This window comes from Podarcis raffonei, chromosome Z, assembly GCF_027172205.1.
Source record: "Podarcis raffonei isolate rPodRaf1 chromosome Z, rPodRaf1.pri, whole genome shotgun sequence".
Taxonomy (NCBI): domain Eukaryota; kingdom Metazoa; phylum Chordata; class Lepidosauria; order Squamata; family Lacertidae; genus Podarcis; species Podarcis raffonei.
This window is the reverse complement of record NC_070621.1, coordinates 32,115,360-32,141,384: the sequence shown is the minus strand read 5'-3', so window position 1 is coordinate 32,141,384 and position 26,025 is coordinate 32,115,360. Positions and strand designations below refer to the sequence as shown.

Sequence of the window (26,025 nt, the reverse complement as noted above, 5' to 3'; positions counted from 1 at the left end):
GGGGGATTGAGCCCCCGTGGCCAGGATTCAACCCAGAGGGGAATGCATTTAATTATCTGTGTTTTCCAATAATTCTTGTAGCTTCCCCACCGCTATCGTCTCCACCAGTTTGCCCCAGATTTGGACAGGGGGGGGGGTAATTTATTATATAAATAATTTGCTTTCAGACTGCACTTCAAATGTGCAAAAGCATACACTCTGACAGCACCAGAAAAAAGCAATAAGGTTAACAGTTTTTACCTGATTGCTCACATTGTGTTAAACACAATGAGCTTCACAAAAAACAGAACATGGAATCTAGAAGCATCCTCAGTTGTATGCTTGTTGTTGTTTAGTTGTTTAGTCGTGTCCGACTCTTCGTGACCCTATGGACCAGAGCACGCCAGGCACTCCTGTCTTCAGTTATATGCTAACACTTGATTGTAGTATTCTGACTCAACAAAATAAATAGAAATCCAATATAGGCATCACAATTAATTTACTAGTCTCTTCAAGACTGTATTTTCTTTCCAGTTTTTTGGTCTCCAGCTATATATGTAGAAATACACTTTGAGGTAATTAAATTTACAGAAAGCCAAAGCCAAATAAAAATTAGTTATGCTGGGGAAAAATCAGGGGTTTATAAAAAATAAGATTTTCTACATAGCTTCCCCACCACTATCGTCTCCACCAGTTTGCCCCAGATTTGGAGGGGGGGTATTAACATTCCAATTTCTCCTCCATCTTTGCCTCACTGGCCAGTCCCATTTCCTTGGCACTGTGTGGTCAAGTTTCTCAATGTGACCTAGATGTGTTCATCTACATCTGTCGTATGTCCCACACAGCTACCTGCAGCCTGAGCCAAATTAATTGTTTGGTCCCATAGGCTGGCTTGAGATGTGGTTTAAAAAAACTGAGGATTTTGCTCTAGTTTGAGTTGCCAATCATTCTGGTTCCTTCGTCTTGGTTAAAAGTTGTTTATTTGTTTGGAAACCTGTTATGATGAGAGTTGTAGGGCAAGGAGGAGTAAATGGGGAGCATAAGGAGCCTGGGAAGACAGACAGCCACACCCACCCACCATGTTCCAGCCAATGTTCTCAGTTGCAAACACCTTTTTCTTGTATGTTGTCTTGTCTCTGATCCAAGTGAAAGCAGACGGCTGCATAGGAGCTGCTGCTGGATCACACTGAGTTGATGGCCTTTCTGGAATTGCACACTTCCCAGAGGTGGCAGTTGTTCCAAAAGTGGGCACTGGCAGTTCAGCGAAATACTTGCAGGCCACTTCAGAAGTGTCTTGTGTTCTCTAATTGCAGGGTTTGAGTTGTGTGGCTGTACCACCTGATGGCGTGTTTGTAAGACAATCCTGGTACAGAAAGAGGGAGAAGTGTACATGTAGCTGATGTACGTACAGAAATTGTGGGAAAACCTGCAGTTTTATATTTTAAAAAGAACAATAGTACAATTGCAGTACCAAAGATTTGCACTGACTGTAGAACTTGACTTGATGGGTTGAGGTTTGTGCTTCACCCCTGGGTTTAACTTGGGACTTTTGCCAGTGCATTTCTGAGATTTGGGTTCACAAGAATAGTCAATTTAAACCTGGTGCTTTTCATTAAGATGGGGAATAGTGAAGAGCGAAATCAGAGCCAGTTGCAGCAGTGTCAGAGCATTGAACAAGGCACCCACATAGGTGAACACCCACACTATAAACTTTTTTTTTTTGTACTAAGCTTTTCATTCTGTCAGAATGCATCTCTTGTAACTTCAGTAATGGAAAGCATTCTGTGGTTACCAATCTTGTCATACTCCTCTTCCTCCTCCTCCTCTTCATCTCAATATTCCAGCGGTTCTTCCTCTTCCCCCCCTTTTGAGAAAAGGTCTGGGTCATCCGAAAATTTTACTTGCAAGACAGAAGTCACTGGCTTGTTGTGTGGCCTGTCCTTTTAGCTTCCGCTGTCCTTTGTGTTATGAGGTGTGCATCCTCAGAAAAGGTTGAGTGCTTTGAGTGAGACAAAAGTTCTTTGATGGCAGGATATGAATTGTGGAGGAGATTATACACTGAATGGTTTTGCGCCATAGGCTGTATTTAGAAGTGTTGATTATTGTTTTGGTTTTCCTGATTATTCTGTTAGGGCTTCTGTCCTCCCCTCCCAAATGTTTCTTTCACACGGCATTACTTGTTGTGCCATGGAACTGTGTTTTTTCCATCTTTTACAAAGGAAATGGGGCTGCTGCAGGTGGAAAGATGCCTTACTTGGTCATATGGCACAAATGGTTGGAGCCCCATGGTATTAAAGTTTAAGACATGCCTGCAAGGAGCACTCTGAATGTTCTGCCATTGGGGGGAATCAAACTGCAGACTCTTTTACCTTTCTCTGTCTCTATGTGTTCTGAGGTGTGCGTCCTCAGAAAAGGTTGAGCGTTTTAAGTGAGACAAAACTTATTTGATGGCAGAGTGTGAATTGTGGAGCAGATTATACATTTTAGATAGATATTTTCCTTTAGGCTGGATTAGAGTTCCCTTTAGTTTTGATATTTCTCCAGCAAACCCTATTTTCCTTGTCTTCCATTCAGTTGGAAGTATTGGAGCCAGCCTGTCAAATATATATGGATGTCAAAGTCCTTTCCTCTTAATTTATTAATTTCCCCCTCTAAAAACATTTTATATGTTGCCCAATTTCCCTTCATGTTTTTCTTCTTAATGGCAAAGGCTTCGATGGGTGAAATGCATCAAGGGGTTGTAGGTTCCAGGAGATATTTATATTTCATCCATGGTTTATATACGGTCTGAGTTGTGTGGCTGCATCTTTTGGTAAGGTGTTGGCAAGGGATTGAATCGGGGTACAGAAAAGGAGAAGGGACACTTGTGTTGCGGGGTTTGGGAATACCTGGCTGCGAATAACACAGGTGCATCCTCCGCAAATTTGGAGTGTGTGCAGTAATTGAAAAGTTCATTAAGGGCAGGGTGTGAACTGTGTGGCTGTACCACCTGATGGTGTGTTTGGAACGGAATCCATTTTGGTGTAGGAAAGGCTGAAGCATACATATTGCTGATGTATGTAAAGAAACTGTGGAGAAACCTGCAATTTTTTATTTGAAAAGGAAAGATAGTACTTGAGCAGCAGCTATGAAGAGGAAAGCAGAAACTGTGGGAAATCCTGTAATTCTATTTACCTAGCATAGAGGAAGGGGGGTGGAATGGTGAGGGGCTGGGGAAACCACCCCTCTGCAAATGGCCACGTGGACCAGCAGGTCAGGGAGGACGGGGTGAATGTGGCCCCATGGGAGCCATGACGAAGCCGAGAAATCAGCCCGCCTTGTTCCAGGCCTCCACTAGCAGCAGCAGAAGAAGAAGATGGAGGAGGAGGAAGGGATGGAGCAGCCAGCTCTTTGCTGCTTTCCAAACAGAGCACCCTTTCTGGCTGTTAGGATCCCCTCCTCTTTTTTGTTAATTATTTTTTTTTTATAATATTTTTTATTACGTTTCTTTCCAAATTTTATACATTACAAACAAATAAGGAGTTTACAAGAAACCATTTTTTTTTTTTAACAAAAATCCCAACTTGGACTTCCCCACCCCTTCCGATTCTGCGTTCTTTATATTAACAATGTCAGCAATTTGTTACCTTATGTCATACCTTATTGTAACTTTTACATGTTATGTATCTATATTCAATGTATTATGTCACAATTTTTATACCTTTAAAATAAACGTAACATGTTCAATTTCATATTATCTCCTTTTCTCTTTTATCACTTAGTTTACTATTTACTTAATCATAATTGCTAAAGCGTATCATTTCCAAATCATGCACCGTCTTAAGATTCATACAGTTTGTAATACTTTTGCAAGTAGTCTTTAAACTTTTTCCAGTCCACCTCAATTGTTTCTACATCCAAATCTCGGATTCTGCCGGTCAGTTCAGCTATCTCCATGTAGTCCATCAACTGCATCTGCCATTCCTCCAGCGTGGGTAAATCTTGTGTCTTCCAGTTCTTTGCGATGAGTATTCTTGCTGCTGTACTAGCATACATAAACAAAGTTCTGTCCTTCTTTAACACTTTCTGGTCTACCATGCCCAACAGGAAGGCCTCTGGTTTCTTGGGAAAGGTATACCTAAATACCTTTTTCAACTCATTGTAAATCATTTCCCAGAAAGCCTTAACCTTTGGGCATGTCCACCAGAGGTGAAAGAAAGTCCCCTCTGCTTCCTTACACTTCCAACATTTATTGTCAGACAGGTGATGTATCTTAGCTAACTTGACTGGGGTCATGTACCACCGGTATATCATTTTCATAATGTTTTCCTTCAAGGCCGTACTGGCCGTGAATTTCATTCCGGTGTTCCATAACCTTTCCCAGTCTTCAAACATAATGTTGTGTCCAACATCCTGTGCCCATTTAATCATAGCAGATTTAACTGTCTCATCCTGTAAATTCCACATAAGCAGCAAGTTATACATTCTAGATAACAGCTTTGTCTTTGGTTCTAACAATTCTGTCTCTAGTTTCGACTTTTCCATCTGGAAACCAACTTTTTTGTCCATTTTGAAAACCTCTTGAATTTGAGCATAATGTAGCCAATCTCGCACCTTATTTTTTAGTTTGTCCTGGCTCTGCAACTTCCAATTGTCTCCAATTTTTTCAGTCAATTCCCAATATTTCGGCCAATAGGCCTCCATATTGGGTCTTTTTCGGGCCTTGGCCTCCACTGGTGATAGCCACCTCGGAGTTTTACTCTCTAGTAAGTCTTTATATTTCATCCAGACTGCAAAAATTGCTTTTCTGACAATGTGGCTTTTAAACAATTTATGTGCTTTAACCTTGTCGTACCATAGGTATGCGTGCCATCCAAAAGCATTATTAAAACCTTCCAGATCTAGGACATCGGTGTTTTCCAACAAAAACCAATCTTTCAGCCAGCAGAAGGCTGCAGCTTCATAATACAACCTCAAGTCCGGCAGGGCAAACCCCCCTCTTTCTTTCGAATCTGTTAATATTTTAAACTTTATTCGGGGCTTTTTGCCCTGCCAGATAAATCTAGATATATCCTTCTGCCATTTTCCAAAGCAATCCACTCTGTCCACGATCTGTAAGGTTTGAAACAAAAATAACATTTTCGGCAACACATTCATTTTTATAGCTGCAATTCTTCCCAACAAGGAAAGTTTCAATCTTGACCAAATTTCTAAATCCTTTTTAACTTCCAACCAACATTTCTCATAATTATCCTTAAATAAATTCAAATTCTTGGAGGACAAATAGATCCCAAGGTATTTCACTTTTTTAACCACATTCAGTTCTGTTTCTCTCTGAAACCCCTCTGTTTCTGTAATTGTTAAATTTTTGGTCAGAACCTTAGTTTTTTGTTTATTCAACCTAAATCCCGCCACCCGACCAAATTCAGATATAAGTTCGAGAACTCTTTTTGTACTGGATTCTGGCTCCTGCAGTGTCAAAACTAGGTCATCTGCAAAAGCTTTCAGTTTATATTGTTTCACTCCGACCTCTATCCCTTGTACCAACCGGTCCTCTCTGATCATATTCAATAGCACCTCCAGGACTGAAATAAATAACAGAGGGGATAGAGGGCACCCTTGTCGTGTCCCTTTTTCAATTTTAAATTCCTCCGTCACCACATTGTTCACTATTAATTTAGCTTTTTGTTCTGAATAGATTGCATGTAATCCATTCTCAAACCCCCGTCCCACTCCCATCCCTTCCAAGTTCTTCTTCATAAACATCCAAGATATGTTGTCAAATGCTTTCTCCGCATCAATAAAGATTAACACCGCCCTTGTGTTCCTGTTAGTCTGCAAAAGTTCTAAAATGTCAATGATGTTTCTAGTGTTCTCATATAAATGTCTACCAGGGAGAAAGCCAGCTTGGTCTTTATGAATTACTTCATTTAAGACTTTTTTAAGTCTATTTGCCAAAATGTCTGCAAATATTTTGTAATCCACATTTAGGAGTGAGATGGGACGGTAGTTTTTAAGCTGAGTCTTTTCAGATTCTGACTTAGGTATCAATGTGATGAAGGCTTCTTTCCACGTTTCTGGTGCCCTCTTCCCATCCATAATCTGGTTACATACCTCCAACAAAGGTTGTATCAAATAGTCCTTCAGAACCTTGTAATATTTGGAGGTAAGTCCATCCGGGCCTGGAGATTTGCCTAGTTGCATATTCTGAATGGCACCTTCAATTTCCTGTGAGGTTATTGTAGAGTTCAAGATTGATCTTTTATCTTGAGTTATTTTTGATAGTCCATTTATCTTTAAAAATTGATCTATCTCTGATTCTTTCTGGGGCCCCTGTGCATACAGTTCTTTGAAGTATCTGTGGAAGCACCTCCTAATTTCTTCTGGTTTCTGTACGATCCTTCCATCAATCTCTAGATTTGTTATCGTGTTTAGCTTTTGTCTTTTTTTCAGCTGCCAAGCTAGCAGCTTTCCACATTTATTTGCTGATTCAAAAGATCTTTGCTTCATCTGTTTTATTTTCCATTCAATCTCCTGATTAATCAATTTTGAGTATTCTGCTTGGTGGAATTTAATTTCTCTCAGCACCCCCTTGGACTTTGGTTTGGTTCTCAGTTTTTTTTCTCCTTGGTGTATTTTCTCCAATATTTTGTCCTTCTTTCCGTTCCAGAGTTTTTTCTTGATTGAATTCTGTTGTATCAGAAACCCTCTCATAAGAGCTTTGCTTGCGTCCCAGATCGTTCTTTTTTCAACTGTAGTATTCAGATTTATCTCAAAATAGTCCTTTAATGTTTTTTGGGCCTTTTTCACAATCTCTTGATCTCTTAGTAGTGTGTCATTCATTCTCCATCTGAAGGAACCGGGTTGAGTTAATCTAAGTTCTATTTTCAAGGCGTTGTGGTCGGAGCATGTTTTTGGGCAGATTTCCACCTTTTTAGTCTTGGGTGCCAGCCCCCTGGAGGTCCAGATTTGGTCGATCCTTGACCAAGACAGGTGGGCCTCAGAGAAAAAAGTTCCTTCTTTACCTAGGGGGTTCTCTGTCCTCCATATGTCGATCAAATCCAGATTGTCAGTCAGTTCGAAAAAAGTTTTGGGCAGTCTGCCGTCTGATGTTAAGTTTTGGTTGTAAGACTTATCCATATGTGTAGACACCACTCCATTCATATCTCCCATCATTATGATGTTAGCATAATCCAGATAGTCCAGCAACGTCTCATGCAGCTTCTTGAAAAATTCTGATTTCCCGTCATTTGGGGCATAAATTCCTAATATCAATATTTTTTCTCCTTGGGTTTGAATTTCAATTGCCAAAATTCTTCCTTGTTCATCCTTAAATAGAAATTTGGGTATCAGGCTCTCCTTAGCGTAGATCACCACTCCTCTTTTCTTTACTTTGTCAGACGAAATAAATTCTTGGCCTAATCTTTTATTTACCAAAACCTTCCTGTGGAGCCTGGTCACATGGGTTTCTTGTAGGCAAATAATGTCCAATTGTTCTTTCTTCAATATGTGAAATAACCTCCTTCTTTTCTCCGGGGAATTTCCGCCATTTATATTCCAACTGAGTAGCCGCAGAGACATCCTGAACTATTCTGCTACACCTAGAGCGGTGTATCTTCTTTCTCCTCTGGTTCCGAAGGTGCAGGTATTGCTCCACCTGGGTTGGGTATAGGCCAATTAGCTGCTGCTTCTTTTTGGAGGTCTTCTCCGTGATCGTGCTGGAACTTTTGTAAGTCCTCTGGTGATCTTATTTTAACCTTCTTCTGTTTGTAAGTGAATGATAGCCCTTGTGGGAACTCCCACCTGTAAGGAATTGTGTTGAGTCTCAGCAACTTAGCCAAATCTGAGTAGGTGGCTCTCAAGTCCAATAACTGTTTAGGAATATCTCGGTAAATTTCCACCCTTTTCTCTTGTATCACAATTGAGTTTTTGAAGTGTAGGCCTAGTATTTTGTCTCTCTCCTCCCTTGATCTCAAAGCTATTAAGCAGTCTCTGGATCTATCTTTTCTTACTAATCTTCCCAACCGAAAAGCTGATACAATTTTGAAATCAATTTCTTCTTTTAGGTCCCAGAACTTTGTAAACTCTGTTGTCAAAAGTCCTTTCAAATCTTCTTGTTCAATTTCTGGGACTGCCCTTAGTCTGAGGTTGGTCTCGCGATTTTTCAATTCCACCAACGAGAGATAGGTTTGTTGGTCCCCTATCTGTTTATAAAGAGGCTTGACTTCCGCTTTAACTTCCTCGACTTCTTTTTTAGCTGATGTTGCAATTTGAACGGCTTCCCCTGCCAGTTTACGATTCTCTTCTGTTGCTCCTTGCAATTTTTCAATTGCTTGGGTATGTTGGGAAACCTGATCTGTCAATTTCTGGATCGAGGATGTTGCTTGGTCAATTTTTGTTGATTGGTTATCAATTTTTTGATTTATTGCTGACAATTGTTCCAAAACTTGTTTCAGTACTGCCTCAGCTCCTCCTGCTGCCATATCTTCCTCTTCAGATTTTTCAGGCTTTTCGGTTTCTACTTTTTGTGTCGCAAGCACAGCTGGAACTGATAATCTACGTCCCTGAGTTAAAGTTGTTTGCAAAAGCTGTGCTTGCTTTTTTGCTTTCTCTTTCTCCTTAGCTTCCTTAGCTTTGGCTGCTCTTGTCTTTCCTGTGCCACTCATCAGTCAACGTTCAAGGTCAAGTGTTGTAATCCCATGGGAAAGGCAAGTCCAGAATTAAAAACAGTCTATTGAGAGAAGGTAAACAGAGAAACTTTCCCAGGCCTCTATATTCCCAATGTCCTCTAGGGGGAGTGCCACCAAAGTTTTAGTAAGAAGAAGGTAACTTTCCGCAATTAAAGTCTCTTTGTTCCAACTTTAAAAACAATTTTAAAAGCAAATTAGTTCCAGCACGCTAAAAGAAAGGTCCTGCAGAGCCCTTTTAAACATATAACAAAGTTCCAGCAAGGTGCCTGCAATTGTATCCACTTCAGCTAGGTGAGCTCAAAATTACACTATCCAGTTACAAAAGTATCTGGAAGCTTGCAACAGTTCCGCAGTTTAAACAACTTTACCCGGCCACCCGGGAATTTGGGGTTAGAGTCTTCCCTTGCCCTTGGGGTGTCCGCTCCAGGTCAATTTTATGCTGTATTTATTCTTTAAAAGTAAAATTCAAATGTGCACGAAAGTCCCGATTTAAAGCTTCAAAGCTTCCCTGTTCACAGCGCTTTCCGCTCTTTAGACCGTCTGCTTTGATCTTGAAAGCAGTGTCGGAAGACGGACTTCCTCTTTCTCGTCTCCCGTTTTTAGCCAAATTTTCCGATTTGATTTGTAGAATCTTAGGTCCTTACTCACGGGTTTGATGTTTCAGCCCGATGTTTCTTGGAAGAAAGGTCAGCGCTCATCCGTGACAGCCGCGCGGCTTCGCCTCCGCAGAAAGAGCGATGAACCCACAGCACCGCTCCCCCTCCTTCACTCCGGAGCCCCTTACGGGGTTCCTTTTGTGATTTCGGGGTCGCTCCAGGTGCCCGCCGGGTCCCACGGCCACGGACTCACTCTGCCCGTGGTTTATCTTGATGGGTTGCCGCTGCGCCGTCGCGAGCAACCCTTTTCTGCGGTGCCCCTCTTCAGAGCTCGAAGAGGTCCGCCATCACGGTTTTGCGCCGCCTCCGGAAGTCCCTCTTTTTTGTTAATTAATCCCTGAATGCACCTCCCTAATGACTGCGCCAGATGTAGCACTGCATTTCATTTCTCTCCTCTTGCAGAGAGAATGAAAAATCCAGATAAATGTGCTTGGGATTCTTCAAGTCCAGAATCTGGCTCTTGTGGATCACTTGCTGGCTGATTCCAGAGGCTGCAAATGGTTTCTTTTTCTTTTTCTTAAATTTTTATTTCAAATCCAAAAAATATTACAAACATCAATTTCAAAATCCATACTCATTTTCTAACACAAGCCTATTACATAGATTACCTAAATTAAAATATATCTAATTGCTCTAGGCTTCCTTTGCTCTATGTAAATACAACACAATTAACAAATGGTATTATAAATGATATTATAGGTTTCCATATACCCCCCACTCCCCTTCACCCATATGTGATCTCAATATTTTACTTCTTCCATCTTGTTGTGTTGTTATAATTTAATAATTATTCAATTGCTTCTATTATTATTTTCTTGCTTACCCCTGCACCTTTTACACATTCTCTATTAATATTTCAATTCCGGAACCATATTTTTTAATGTTTTCCTTCACTCCATCCCACTTACTAATTATTCTCTGATTTGAGTGGCCTCTAATAATTGCTGTAAATTTTGCCATTTCTACAAACTTGCTGAGTTTGTTTTGCCATTCTGATAGTGATGGGATATTCTGGCAGCTGCTGTTGTGTAAAGGAATAGATTTTTCTTGTCTTTGGGAATGTCATTAGATATTAAGCTGAAAGCTTTCATGAGGTGATCTACAGCAGGGTTGGGCAGGATAATAGCCCAAAAAAGAAAATGTTCTTTAATCACCAACAGCCTCAGTCCCTCAAATGTTTCTACCCCCTCTGCAGCTACCAATGATAGACTCAGAAGAAGCAGTTTTATCAACCTTCTGGAAAGCGCGGATGTAGCTTTCCGCATGCAGTCCATATCTGTTTCAACATTGTCCATTCGAAAGACGACTAGAGGTCTCAGGAGCCTTGCAGTCAATTGGTCCTTTAGTCATCTGCAATTCTCTCCCCCCCCCACAGCAGTATAAATTTTGATATACAAAAGTGCCAAACAGAATATGTTAAGTTTGCAAAATCATATAAAAAGCCTGGAATACAGAAGATCCATTCATATGCAGCTTGTACAGCCATACAGCTTCCAAAACAAGGCGTTTATACTGTTCATAGTCTAGCGCGTGGGACAAAGGAAGATGGCCCACGAGATCCTCCAACTCCCCACTAATCAACGTCTTCAGAATAGACATATACAGTCTTGAGGGGAGCTCCAGTTCCCGGCAGGTTAGTTCGAATAAGGTCAGATAGCTCAGGAAATCAATGGGGGGTTTATACGCAGGGAAAAGACGTAATTCAAAATCCCTCAGAGTAAACCCACGAGTAATGCCCCTTAGAACCACATCTTGTGGCTCTTGGTCATAGCTGTACCTTGGGGCAGGGCGATAACCCGGGGCTCGTCCATCCTGACGCTGAGGATTCCTTCCCTTCATACCTGTAAGAGGGTCTGGGCTGCTGGCCGTAGCCCTCCTCTTCCTCGTACCGTCGAACCGGCCCGCGAGTCTCCCAAGACCGTTCTGGCGAGTAAACCAGGGCTGGGCTAGGCGGTCGATACATCGTTGGTCGGCGACTTTCCTGGGGTGGGCGCTCCAGCTCTCAATAGTCATCCTCTGCCCGAACCTCCCTTGGTCATCGCGGTGGTCCCTTGTAGTCATACTCCTCCCGTCTAGTCTGTGGGGCTGCATCAATGGAGTGACCCACTGGGGGATACTTTTCCTGACATAGGAATCCTCCCTGGGGATGAACCAGCACCCACTCGATGGCTTGGCCAGGCGAAAGCTCCATTCCCCTTGGCTGGGGCACCGGCTCTGAACTTGACTTGAGGGGTTGAGGTTTGCGCTTCACCCCTGGGTTTAACTTGGGACTTTTGCCAGTGCATTTCTGAGATTCTGGTTCACAAGAATGGTCAGTTTCCACCTGGTGCTGTTCATTAAGAAGGGGAATAGTGAAGAGCAAAATCAGAGCGATTTGCAGCAGTGTCAGGCCATTGAACAAGGCACCAACAGAGGTGAACACCCACACTATAAACTTTTTTTTTAGTACTAAGCTTTTCAATTTTTCGTACTAAGCTTTTCAGAGAGGGACAGGCACGCGAAAGGGTTGTGAAACACGAGTCAAACAATAGTATAATTGTCTAACAGCCTTTTTGGCTGTTAGAATCCCCTCCTCTTTTTTTTAAATTAATCCCTAATGAACCTCTCTAATGACTGTGCCTGATGAAGCACTGCATTTTTCTTCTCTCCTTTGCAGACAGAATGAAAATCCAAATAAATGTTTTTCTTTTTCTTTGTTTTTTTGGATGTGAAAAATATCTTTAATTTCAAGCCCCACTGAATGAAGAAATGACAACAACTATCGATAGGGATCATACAGACCAGCATTCATATTTCATAAAGCTCTGTTTCAACATTGTCCATTTGAAAGACGACTAGAGGTCTCAGGATCCCCTGCCACTCACGCGCACCCGGATCCACTACTCTCCCCTACTGGAAGAGCACTGGTGGTGGGGTGACTCCTCCTGGATCCTGGCGGAGGTCCAAGGAATGGCTTGTCCCACCCTCTACTGGATGGTCCCTGAGAGGCGGACCAAGGCAATGCAAGCCACCACACTCACAACACTCAACACGGTGAATGAGAGCAGCAGGAAGAAGCTCTTTAAATTCTTTCTTGCTCTTTTTTGGGAGAGTGCACGAGGTTGTTGTTTTAATTACAACAAATTCAAATTACAATATCATACAGAGACTTCTTACACACAGAATATTAGAATGGTTTCTTAGCAGAAGGTAAAGAAAAAATATTCTTTTTTCCTTTCTTTATTAATAAAACCACTTATTCCTTTTTAAGCTATTGTTATACAAAGTTGCAGGACATTCACAATTTTCCCTCGATAGGGTTTGCTCTTTGCCCTGTCCCCCATTTCTTATCTTTTCTTTTTTTGTAAGTGCAAATACTAGATTTCTCCCTCCACCTTTTAAGGCAAGTTAAATGCGACCCTGCAAATTTAAATTCCTTCTTTATATCTCTAGCACAGTATAATCTCAGTCCAGTAATTAAGAATCCTGACACAGCAAAACTCACAGTATCAGCAGAACACATTGTCTTATTTCCAACCTTGTTGTCAGCGTGTGTGCTGAGAGTTTGTGTTTTTGTGTGTGTGTGTGTTGGGTGTGAGTGTGCTTTCCTTCTACGGACATTGCAGTCTGCGACTTCCTCCCTTTATTTGCACCTCCAGTGGACACCAATCAATCGTAGAGTGCCACTCCTAGGCACTAAAGAAAATTCTGGAACCCTATTTATAGCTCCCAGGAACTTTTATCTGTTTCTTAAATAATGATTTCCTAACACCCCCTCTCATTTGAACAGAACCAATACAGTAAACGGGGCTGCTGCAATTGGAAAGATGCCTTACTTGGTCATATGGCACAAATGGTTGGAGCCCCATGGTATTAAAGTTTAAGACACCCCTGCAAGGAGCACTCTGAATGTTATGCCATTGGGGCTGATAGCCCGGTATGCACCATTGAATTTTTCTTCAAAAATCTGTGGGCCTGGTGTGACACAATATCAAATTTCATTGGACAACATTGCTTTTCACACATGCATGCTTCTCTTCCCCCCTTTAAATGGAAGCAAATAAGTAAAGATAAGGGGAGGAGGGGAGGTTATCTCTGCTGCTGCTTTCCTAACAAATATTCTCAATTGCTAAGGGTTCATTTTGGCACAAGGAAGATGTGCTCTTCTCTTCTTCACTCCAGTTCATCATGGTGAGAAGTTTCATTGTAACTTGTCCATCTCTAGTTTCAACAGTCTTGATAAGAAGTGTTCTCTTGGAGTGGGTGTCTATTGGGATAGACTCAAGGTTTGTTTCTCTCAGGTTCAGGGATGCAAAAGTCGGAATGGGCATTGTGATTCTGCTCTCTTCTCCCTCCAGCAGTTTCCTGTAAGTGGCAATCTCAATATCAAGAGCCATCTTTACATTCAGCAGGTCTTGGTACTCATGCCGATGGCGAGCCATTTCTTGCTTCATGTTTTGGATCACTTCCAATCAGACTATCTGCGAAAAACTTTGCAAATGCATTGCAGAAGATCTTGGGGCCCCTACCTGGCCACATTTATATGGCTTTTCATTCTGTCAGAATGCATCTCTTGTAACTTCAATAATGGAAAGCATTCTGTGGTTACCAACCCTGTCATATTCCCCTTCGTCTTCCTCCTCCTCTTCATCTCAATATTCCAGTGGTTCTTCCTCCCCCCCACCTTTTGAGGAAAATGTCTGGGTCATCCGAAAAATCTACCTGTAAGGCAGAAGTCACTGGCTTCTTATGTGGCCTGTCTCTGTGTTCTGAGGTGTGCATCTCAGAAGAGGTTGAGCACTTTAAGTGAGACAAAAGTTCTTTGATGGCAGGGTGTGAATTGTGGAGGAGATTATACATCTTAGATAGATATTTTCCTTTAGGCTAGGTTAGATTTTTCTTTAGTTTTGATATTTCTCCAGCAAACCCTTTTTTCTTGTCTTTCATTCAGTTGGAAGTATTGGAGCCAGCCTGTCAAATATATATATATATATATATGAAGGGGCCAAGCAGCATAAGAGTGTATTTTTGGACAAGCTCCACTACACACAGCAACGTCTTTATCCAAGTAAGCCCTAAATGGGTGGCCTTTGTCAGATTTCTGGATTTCATGGATAACTCCCTTGTATATACCTTTTTTTTTTCTTACTGCTTGGTGTACTTTATTTAGAGAATTACAAAATATACAGAATATACAGAATATGAAGGCTCTTGCTGACATTTGGTGAGATGGGCAGGTGGCTCATATTCCAATTCCGCACCTCTTTCTTGCAATCCCTTGTATATTCTAAAATAGATGATCACTGACAGGTGGACTAGGGGATGCAAGCAACCACACTCACCACACTGAACACGGTCAATGAGAGCAGCGGGAAGAAGCTGGCTTTTCAGCTATTTCACATCAGTTTTCCTGTTCTTGAAAGTCCCCTTCCCCCCAAGAAAATGATGTTTAAAAAACTATAATCCAAAATATACATACAATCTGCATATCTGCAAAGGTATTTTTTGCTGCCCTTTTTTCTGAGCAAACGGCAGATCAGTCCACATTTGTCACAAGCTGTGGGAATGTTGGAAGTGTGCGATTTCATTAAGAAATCTACTGATGAGAATATCAACATGAAGAATCTGATGGTTTAGAGCTTTTAAAAAAAGAAAAAAAATCCGTCTAAACACAACAAACACACGGAAACAAACCCCGCAAAGTTGTTTCTTGTGCAATACAGCAATCCGATAGTTAAATCAGAGAGTGTATTAAAAAGTGGGCTTGCTTTCACCGCCCCCCGCTCCCTGGCCTGCAAATTTTGTTTTCAGGTCGTTGGAAGAGAATAACAGATTGAGGGCAGAAAGTTGTTTCTGGAAGACCAGTCAAGGCATCAGCAACTGGCTGGCCAGACCCATGTTCTACAGTTTATCTGGAAGAGATTGGTGGAGGTCTCTCCATTACTGGATGCACGGGGTTAAAACACTTGATCCTTTCCCCTGTTCATGTCTCTCTTCTATCTCCTGTCTCACTGGAGAGAACCAAGTGCCAGGATCCCACACTTGCAGTCTGTTTTAAGAGGTTAGTGGCAGAGATTCCTCTCCTCTTTTGAGCAAAGTTTGGATGCCTGCTCTGCAGCTTTTAAAGAGAGTAGGGAAGTCTCAGCTGCGGGCGGATCTTGTCCCTTCTTCGCCTGTTCCTCTAGCACGATCTGCAGGTCAAAGATATAGTCGATGACGTGCTGCAAGATTTCCACTTGGCTGACTTTGGTGCCTTGAGGGATCCTCGGCACCTGCTCATGCAGCTTGGAGTAGCAGTCATTCATGTCGTAAAGGAGGTTCTTGGGCTCCTCCTGAGCCGGGCTCTGGTTTTTTTGTTTTGGCAAGACTCATGGCATTTTATTGAAGGCCTGTGCAACAGGAGTCACTGGCCAAGGGGCTTCGTTCTGTTGTTTGTTCCCTGGGTGATGGTGAGGCTCTGATCAGAGAGGCAGCACGCAGCTTGCTTCCTAGCAGATCCTGACTGATCTGACGGGGTGATTCCTTTCATGGCCATAAAGGTGGAAAAACCAGCAGGGATTCGCAGAAGGGCAAGATTTCCTTCCTTAAGGCGGGAGAAGCAAGCAAGCAACCTCGAGAGAGAGAGATCGATACTGCCCCTTGCTTGGCAGCCTGGTTGATTCTCTATTGTGTGCACGCAGAAAATGCTTCTCTTTGCAAAAAAGCCCCATGTATATATTTTAAAAACAGAAATGCTACCTTTGCAGTAGCAAATATTTTCACTGATCATAAAGTTGAGCCGGTAGTATTCCTTCTCTTCCTCTTCCTTTTTTAATTTTTTTAATTGGGTTTTACAGTTTTACAATGTTAAAATCAGCATAATCATCTTAAACATAAGAAGAGAGAAGGATGAAATAAAATCCAGTTCTCCCCCCACCCAAAGACTCCCCTCAACTTCCCCTTCTGGTTCTTTACGTATTTACTAATTCTGCTTACATTATTTTACCTCAATTTGAGAGTCTTCTAACTAAATGCTCTTATATTACCATTTTTATACAGTATTATTGAATTTCCATTGTACCCCTGGTTGTTTGCCCCTCTTCCTCTTCTTCTTCTTTTTAGGGTTTTTTATTTTTTTTATTTTTCAAAAAACAAACTCTTCCATAGCTGCAGTTTAGGATTCAAAATAACATCAACCATCGTGCTCTGACCCTCTCCCCAGCTTGCCGCCTTTACCAGACTGCAACTTCTTCCCCCTAGGTCACCCATTGTAAAGACTCTCCTTTCAAACTCTGCTTTGTTTTCTGAACTAACTCAGAACTGCAGGAAGGGCCCCACCCAACAGCTATCTGGTCCAGAAACCCATTCTCCTTGACTTTTCTTAATGGCCTATTCCTTCCTTTTTTTCTTCCTTCCACCATGTAGTTCTTTTATTATTAACATTTTAAAATTTTCCAGTTGCAGAAAATAAAGTTGTACAAAATAAAGTTGAAAAATAATGGTGTGGGAACGATGGCTCGTCTCCCAGGCACTTTCCCGACATGGGGAAGCTGGCCTGGCTTGTATTTTAATTCTTGCTAAACCTACTGTCTGGCATCCAGTTCTAATACACCACACACAGATTAAATTCTAACATTTACTGGATCCAGAAATTTAGGATGTCTGGCACCCACAAACGAATAACTCTGTGGAGAAAATGCTAGGCTGCCACCTCCTCTCAGGTTGGGGGTGACAGAGCTGGGAGCGGTGAGGACTCAACACTTCAGACCAACTCCCCACCAAGCATGGGAAAAGGGCTGGACCTTCTCCCCAGAGAATGAGGCTTGTTGGAAATTGAAGATCAAACCATTAGTGTGGGCATCACAGAATTCCACATGACCCTCATCATTGTCTAGGGACACCCGGATCTTCCTGGGCTCATAAGTCAAGCTCAAAGGGGTCCGCTCAGGGTGGGTTGAAGCCCAGAAGGGATCAGATGAGGCTGACTCATCCTTTGCCTTCCCAATGGCCCAGATCCCCACAGAAGGAAGCATGCTGACAAAGCCTTTGTGCCTGACAGACTCTTTTGCAGCCCCTACGGCCCAGGTGGCCCATTCCCTTTCCTCCTTCTCCTCTTCCACCACCACCTCCCACCAATATCTTCCTGAGGTGAATTCTGCATGGCCCAGCACGTAGAGCATGCTGTCGAATCTCCCAGGCCAGGGTTGTCCAGCGTGTCCTGCCTTTCTTCTTCTTCTTCTCAAACTCTTCATGTTATAACAAGAAAAGGGTGTTTTGTTCCTGGCTCTAGAGTGACACTCACTGTGTTCAGTGCCTGAATCGGTAGCCCATTGCATTTCTCCATGGTATCCTTCAGAAATGAATTTTTCTGAGTGTAAATTATGAGTCTCTCTTCCATGCCTGGAGAGATGCCCAGCAGTGTCCGCCTTCTTTTCAACTCCTGAAACCTGGTCACCGTAGTCCCGATGCCCTTCAGGAACTCAATAGCGGCCAGTTGGCAATTCTTCTCCATTTCTATGCATCTCACACTGAGACCGGCGATATCCTCCGAGAGCTTGATGATATTTATTTCCTTTTTCTTCTCCATCTCCTTCTCCAGATCCTCCAGTTCAGTCAGCCAAAAGCGCTGCAGCTCCTCCAGGAAGTTGCGCATCTGTTCAAAAGCACCCATGATCTTGTTCTTCTCCTCCTCTGGCTCCGCCAGATATGCCTGGCTCTTTCTTCTTCAGCCAGTTTCAATTCCACAATCACTCGTCTCTCTTGCACCAGAAACTGGACTATTTGCTTCAACCACTGTGAAGCCAGTTCCAGATTAATCAGTTCATGTTCGCTGTGCTCTTTCGACCTCTTGCAGACTATGCAGATGGGGGCCGTGCAAGCCCTGCAGAAAAGGTGCAAAGGTTCCCCATGTCCCTCGCAACCGGCTCTCCCCACCTGATGGGTTAACTTCTTCTCGCCCCCAATTTTTTAAAATTAATTTTCAACATTTATCACAAACATATAACACACACACACAAAATATACATTACAATACTAAAGAAAAAAACACCACAAAAATAATAGACTTATTACTTCTAAAACCCAATTTTAAATACAACGCAATTAACAGATTATATTATAAATTATATTATAGGTTCCCATATACCCCCCACTTCAACCCCCAAAAATGTTGTTAAAAAACTATAATCCAAAATATACATACAAGCTGCATATATGCAAAGTTGTTTTTTTGTTGTTGCCCTTTTTTCTGAGCTAACGACAGATCAGTCCACATTTGTCACTAGCTGTTGCAATGTTGGAAGTGTGCAATTTCAGTAAGAAATCTCCTGACCAGTAAATTAGCATGAAGAATCTGAGTGTTCAGAGCTTTAAAATAATAATAATAATAATAATAATAATAATAATAATAATAACAACAACAACAACAACAACAACAACAATAATAATAATAATATTTATTTCAAAATAAAAAATATTACAAACATCAAAGTCAAAATCCATATTTGTTTTCTAACACAAGCTTATTACATAGATTACCTAAATCAAAATATATCTAATTCCTCTAGGCTTCACTTTGCTCTACATAAATACAGCGCAATTAACAAATTATATTATAAATGATATTATAGGTTCCCATATACCCCCCTCTCCCCTTCAACCATGTGTGATCTCAATATCTTACTTCTTCCATCTTGTTGTGTTGTTATAATTTAATAATTATTCATTTGCTTCTATTATTATTTTCTTGCTTACCCCTGCAGGTTTTACACATTCTCTATTAATATTTCAATTCCGGGACCATATTTTTTCATGTTTTCCTTCACTGTATCCCACTTTCTAATTATTCTCTGATTTGAGTGGCCTTGCCGAGTTTGTTTTTCCATACTAATAGTGATGGGATATTCTGGCAGCTGCTGTTGTGTAAAGGAATAGATTTTTCTTGTCTTTGGGGATGTCATTAGATATTAAGCTGAAAGCTTTCATGAGGTGATCTACAGCAGGGTTGGGCAGGATAATAGCCCAAATACCTAGAAACATAATCAATTATAACACAAATATATTGCTTCCCAGTACCGGTTTTAATGGTTTTGTGCCATAGACTGTATCTAGATGTGGTGATGATTGCTTTGGTTTTCCTGATTATTCTGTTAGGGCTTCTGTTATTTTTTCCAATTTTTCTTTCACACGACATTACTTGTTGTGCCATGGAACTGTGTTTTTCCATCTTTTACAAAGGAAATGGGGCTGCTGCCGTTGGAAAGATGCCTTACTTGGTCATATGGCATAAATGGTTGGAGCCCCATGGTACTAAAGTTTAAGTTTAAGTTTAAGACATGCCTGCAAGGAGGTGTGGGCAATCAAACTGCAGAATCTGAACTACACACGGGCTGATAGCCCGGTATGCACCATTTAATTTTTCTTCAAAAGTCTTTGGGCCTGGTGTGACACAATATCAAATTTCATTGGACAACATTGCTTTTCACACATGCATGCTTCTCTCCCCCCCTGAAAATGGAAGTGAATAAGTCAAGATAAAGGGAGGAGGGGAGGTTATCTCTGCTGTTGCTTTCCTAACAAATATTCTAAATTGATAAATTGGTTGATGCACAAAGTTGTTGTCTTAATTACAAAAAATTCAAATTACAATATAATACAGAGACTTTTTACACACAGAAGATTAGAATGGTTTCCTACCAGAAGGTAAAGAAAAAATATTCTTTTTTCCTTTCTTTATTAATAAACCACTTATTCGTTTTTTAAGCAATTGTTATACAAAGTTGCAGGTTCATGCACAATTTTCCCTCAATAGGGTTTGCTCTCTCCCCCCCCCCCATTTCTTATCTTTTCTTTTTTTGGTAAGTGCAAATACTAGATTTCTCTCTCCACCTTTTAAGGCAAGTTAAATGCAACACTGCAAATTGAAATTCCTTCTTTATATCTCCAGCACAGTATAATCTCAGTACTTAAGAATCCTGAGAGAGCAAAACTCACAGTATCAGGAGCACACATTGTCTTACTTCCAACCTTGTTGTCAGTGTGTGTGCAGATAGTTTATGTTTGTGTGTGTGTGCGTGTTGGGTGTGAGTGTGCTTTCCTTATACAGACATTGCAGCCTGCAACCTCCTCCCTTTATTTGCACCTCTAGTGGACACCAATCAATCCTAGAGGTCACTCCTACGCACTAAAGAAAATTCTGGAACCCTTTTAAAAGTTTTCCAGGAACTTTTATCTGTTTCTTAAAGAACGTTTCATAACGTTCTGTATTTTGATGTGGTAATTATTGTTTTGGTGTACCTGATTATTCTTTTAGGTCTTCTGTCTCCCCCCCAATGTTTCTTTCACACTACATTACTTGTTTTGCCATGGAACTGTGTTTTTTCTATCTTTTACAAAGGAAATGGGGCTGCCGCAGTTGGAAAGATGCCTTACTTGGTCATATGGCACAAATGGTTGGAGCCCCATGGTATTAAAGCTTAAGACATGCCTGCAAGGAGCACTCTGAATGTTCTGCCATTTGGGGGCATTCAAACTGCAGAATGTTTTAGCTTTCTCTGTCCCTATGTGTTCTGAGGTGTGCATCCTCAGAAAAGGTTGAGCGTTTTAAGTGAGACAAAAGTTATTTGATGGCAGGGTGTGAATTGTGGAGGAGATTATACATTTTAGATAGATATTTTCCTTTAGGCTGTATTAGAGTTCTCTTTAGTTTTGATATTTCTCCAGCAAACCCTATTTTCCTTGTCTTTCATTCAGTTGGAAGTATTGGAGCCAGCCTGTCAAATATATATGGATTTCAAAGTACTTTCATCTTAATTTATTAATTTCCCCCTCTAATAACATTTGATATGTTGCCCAATTTCCCTTCATGTTTTTCTTCTTAACGCCATAGGCTTTGATGGGTGAAATGCACCAAGGTTTTGTAGGTTCCAGTATATATTTATATTTTATCCATGGTTTATATAAGGTCTGGTGGCAGCTGCCATGCCCTCCAGAGTCCCCCTGTCCTCCATGCTCTGCCGGTCCATGTGACCATTTGCAGAGGGGTGATTTCCACAGCCCCCCACCATCACACACCCCCTTCCTCTATGCTAGGGAAATAAAATTGCAGGAGTTTCCAGTTTCTGTACGTACATCAGCAATAGGTACGCTTCAGTCCTTTCTACACCAAAATGGATTCTCTTTCAAACAAGCCATCAGGTGGTACTGCCACACAGCTCACACCCGCCCTTAATGAACTTTTCAGCTACTTCAACCACTCCACTTTTCCCACGATCTGCATGTTCTTTTCACTCATTTTCTACAACTAGATGAAATCCATGCTACTCTCGCCCCACAACCACCACCCCGTCCCTCCAAATATTATATATAATATTTTATTTATATATGATTAATCCAAAAGTCTATATATCTAGCAGGGTATCCTCTCCCCTCTTTTCTGCAGCAAGATTGAACAAGGCACGAACATAGGTGAACACCCACACTACAAACTTTTTTTTTTGTACTAAGCTTTTCATTTTGTCAGAATGCATCTCTTGTAACTTCAATAATGGAAAGCATTCCGGGGTTACCAATCTTGTCATATTCGTCTTCATCTTCCTCCTCTTCATCTCAATATTTCAGTGGTTCTTCCTCTCCCCCCCCCCTTTTGAGAAAAGGTCTGGGTCATCTGAAAAACCTACCTGCAAGACAGAAGTCACTGGCTTCTTGTGTGGCTTGTCGTTTTAGCTTCCTCTAGCTTCTATTTTATGTACTGAGCTTTTCCAAAACCAGCAGCAGAAGCAGGACGGGACGGAGCAGCCAGCTCTTTGCTGCTTTTCAGGCAGAGCACCCTTTCTGACTGTTAGTATCCCTTCCTCTTTTTGTTGTTTAATCCCTGATTGCACCTCCCTAATGACTGTGTCAGATGTAGCACTGCCTTTCACATATCTCCTCTTGCAGAGAGAATGAAAAATCCAGATAAATGTGCTTGGGATTTTTCAAGTCCAGAGTCTGGCTCTTGTGGATGGATCACTTGCTGGCTGATTCCAGTGGCTGCAAATGGTTTCATTGTACCTCCTGAAGGAGGCATTCCAGGCTGAGAGGAATGCAAATGCACCCTCAGCAAATGTGGAGTGGTTGAAGTTCAGTGCTGGCAGGGTTTGTGTTGTGTGGCTGCAGGTATCTGATGGGGTGTTTGCGAGGGATTCAGTCTGCTTGGAGAAAAGGAGTGAGAAAGCACATGAAGATTGTGGGAAAACTTGGAATGTGTCATAATGCAAAGTACTAATATTGCCGTAGTAAAACAAGCCAAGCTAAGAAGAGTCACTCAGGATATTCAGGATTGAACCACACACCATTGGTGGGACATCTGTTCAGGATAGAGCCCTACCATGACCAGCATTTTAAATTTGGCTTGGCACCCTGTGATTATACTGGTTTTTGGTGTTTTGATGTTGCTTATATTAGTATGTATTTTATATGTTAAAGTTAAACATTTGTATGGGCAAAAGGTATAGGTTTTTTTCCTCAGAGAGGGAAGGAGGAAGAGATTAGCTAAGCATGGAAGAGGTAACCATGTTGGACCAAGGGGTGGAGTTTATGGGCAATCTATCCGGAAGACATTTGTATTTCGAGGAGTTAGTGGTCTGACATGATTACCCTTCCTGCCTTCTCTTTCTTCTCCCTCTCGATCTCCTGAGTCGTGTATCAGGAGATTTTTAATGCTGGATGTTTTTAGATATGCTGTAAGTCCCCCAGAGTCCCTTGGAAAAGCCAGCCCAATGGGTGGGGTATAAAGATAATGATGTTGTTGATGATTTATTTATTACATATAGCTGATGTGCATACAGAAATTGTGAAAAAATTGCAAAGTTTATATTTTAAAAAGATGAATACTCCAATCACAGTTGCAAACACTTTCTTTTTGCACTTTCTAAATGGCTAATATTATTGTCCCTCGATGAAACCAAGTTAGTCCATGATTTCTTTGACCAAAAAAGCACTAGAAAGCAACATTTGTAAGGGCAGTACAGAATTGGCCAAGTGTGAAGGCTGGAGCACTTACAAGTGACGCACACAAAATGTAAGCCACAAAGAGCAACGTGAAGGTGTTTCCATGTGATGGCTCCCTTTGTGCCGCAAGGTATAATGTGCATATTGGTTGGCATTCCAAACCATTCTTCTCCATGGCACGGCAAAGCCTGAGAAAGGCTTGCAGTATCACAAAAATGGCTGGGCAGCCAAGTTAAAAAAAACAACCACCACCAAGACAGAAGCACCCCCTGCATGGCAGTAATGTGTGCCAGCTCTCACGATCCCATTTCTCAGAAGCAGTCATATGATGAATACAGTGCAAAGTCTCTGAGGTTTATGAGGCTCTTGCTGATCCGCTGCCTAGGCTTTAAGTTGCACCTCACTGGGCGGCAGCCTATGTAGTTTTCTGCCGCATTGCCCCTCCTAGGCAGCATGGAAATCACGTGATTCGGCTTGGACCGGATGGCAGAGTAGTGGACTTGCCTCTCCTTTTTTAGCTTGCGGAAATAGTCTGCCCTGTGGTTGGCAGCATAGTCTATGGACCTCAGGTATGTCAGCGAGCCTGGAGAGCTTGCCCAGGGGCACTGGGAAGACAGTGAAGAAAGCGACTGAGCGCTAGATGAAGTTGAAGTGGCCTTCCTAGAAATGGGAGATACTTCTTTAGATAGCACCCTCTGAATGTAAAACTTAGTTAAGGACACATGACTTGTGGGGATGAGGCTTACACTTCACCCTGGGGTTGTAGCTTGGACATTTGCTGAGGGGTCCAGAGGTGAGGAATTTGAGTCTGGTCCTTCCACAGGTTGGGGAGAAGGAGGGGGGAGGCTGTCCCCAATCTGAGAACAGGACAGTACTTCCTTCTCTTTCCTCCTTCTTCACCGCCCCCTTATAACATGCTTATGTCTTCTCTCCACAGCCCCTCCCAGTCATTTTGATATTTCTCCAGGAAACCCCATTTTGTCTTGTTTTTCATTCAGTTGGAAGTATTGGAACCAGTCTGTCAAATATTTATGGATTTCAATGTCTTTTCATCTCAATTTATTAATTTGCCCTGTAATAACATTTTATATGTTGCCCAATTTCCCTTCATGTTTTCCTTCTTAACGGCAAAGGCTTTGATGGGCAAAATGCACCAAGGGGTTTTAGCTTCCAGTACTTATTTTTGTGGGAATGTTCAGGGATGCAAGAGAGGATATACTGTCTGATTATTTCCTTTTCCAACTTGTGTTAACAAGTTCCACAATTTAGCAGAGTAACATTCCCCTTTTTTAAAACTTGCAGCGGATTCATTTGCTCAGGCTCACTAAAGCCTCTATAATAACTGTTCTGGTATTTCCCCCTTTTTCCCTCATAAAAGATAAGACACGACACAGTCTTCTATAAAAGTATAAAAAGGTTTACTCACACATGCTGTTTACAATCGGATCCCAGAAGGCAGACTTAGCTTAGAAAAGTAACATCTACTTGGAAACTATTCCATAAGAAGACAGTCCTTTTGTCTTGGCTGGAAGCCAAGAGGGCATCTTTGGCTAAGCAGATGTTGTTTCTTCGGTGCATGTGGAGAAAGAGAGAGAAATGGCTGCCCTGCCCTGTGCTTATGTCTTTACCATATTTTTTTCCTGTATTCCTTCACTCCATCCCACTCTCTAATTATTCTCTGATTTGAGTGGCCTCTAATAATTGCTGTCAATTTTGCCATTTCTACAAACTCGCCAAGTTTGTTTTGCCATTCTAATAGTGATGGGATTTTGTCCCCCTTCCAGTATTTTGCAATCAATATCCTGGCAGCTGCTGTTTCATAAAGGAATACATTTTTCTTGTGTTTGGGGATGTCATAAGATATTAGGCCTAACAGAAAAGCCTCTGGCTTTTTTGTAAACAAAATCTTAAACAATTTTTTCAGCTCCTCGTATACCTCATTCTAGATCTTTTTTACAATTTTAGCATTTTGAAGGGGCAGGCACAGCCAATCCATACCTCTCCACCAACCAATTCCTAAACCAATGCCAATCAAGCACTGAAGGTCGCCGCCCAAACCACTCACAGTTTCAACCCTTCCTTCAAACCCAACGCAACAGCAGCCAACCAGGTGTTTTTTCCTGAAGGGAAAGGTGCACCCCATCAGCCCTAAAGAGGGCAGCAGCCTTGAAGGTAATCACAGGGTGCAAAATCATGGAACCACCTAAAGCAAGGACCTTTTTTACCGCCGCCTTATTCACGCACTTTCTGGCCTGCTCGGTGGTAGTTTGTCTAGGCATTGGTTCCCGACTAGCTGCACCTGACCTCAGCAGGGCAGCACTGACGACTGGGCCCCACCATATCATCAGTACAGGTAAACATCGTGGGGGAGCAATGAACCAGGATCAGACTCAAGCTCACCCCAAATGCTCCCAGGGACTCATGCATGGCCCTACCCCTCGAAAGGGGTCGACAAAAGCATGGTGAATCCCTGGATACCTTTAACGGAATACCTTTGCACATTGGAGGGAACAGGTTCTCCAACACACACACCCCAGACTACCTTGAACCAATGCTTTAAAATATGTTGAGTCCAGGGAGAGCTGCCATCAACTCATCCAAGTCCTCTTGCATGCAGGAATGCAAGCTTATGCTGGAGGAAGACAGAAAATCATTTTTGCCCAGCTGCATCACCAGCGCTGTGGGAGGACCTACACAGGTCACACTCGACCGCACCAAAGGAAGGAACTCCTCCCAAAGCATTCCCCATCTGGACATCCAGGATACGTTCACAT

The 26,025-nt window shown here is 42.0% G+C and overlaps 2 protein-coding genes and 1 pseudogene across 2 annotated transcripts in view; all 3 read right to left on the bottom strand.

Annotated features, from left to right (window-relative positions):
• Nucleotides 1-26,025, bottom strand: part of DKC1 (dyskerin pseudouridine synthase 1) — a 185,729-nt gene that overhangs the window by 118,457 nt on the left and 41,247 nt on the right. The window lies entirely within an intron of this gene.
• On the bottom strand, nucleotides 15,282-15,845 carry LOC128406446 (DNA-binding protein inhibitor ID-3-A-like). The gene is made up of 2 exons (XM_053373856.1): nucleotides 15,710-15,845; nucleotides 15,282-15,629 (listed from the first exon to the last, which is right to left on the bottom strand). Exons 1-2 carry the CDS (start codon nucleotides 15,816-15,818, stop codon nucleotides 15,346-15,348), a joined length of 393 nt encoding a protein of 130 aa, XP_053229831.1. The 5' UTR covers nucleotides 15,819-15,845; the 3' UTR covers nucleotides 15,282-15,345.
• LOC128406973 (tripartite motif-containing protein 15-like) lies at nucleotides 17,017-19,566 on the bottom strand (annotated as a pseudogene).

Bases quoted from the DNA above. Each gene is read 5' to 3' on its own strand.
- LOC128406446 (XM_053373856.1), bottom strand. From the start codon at position 15,818: ATGGCCATGAAAGGAATCACCCCGTCAGATCAGTCAGGATCTGCTAGG. The intron at 15,630-15,709 runs GAACGAAGCCCC...AACAAAAAAACC, and splicing joins CACCCAGGGAACAAACAACA to AGAGCCCGGCTCAGGAGGAG.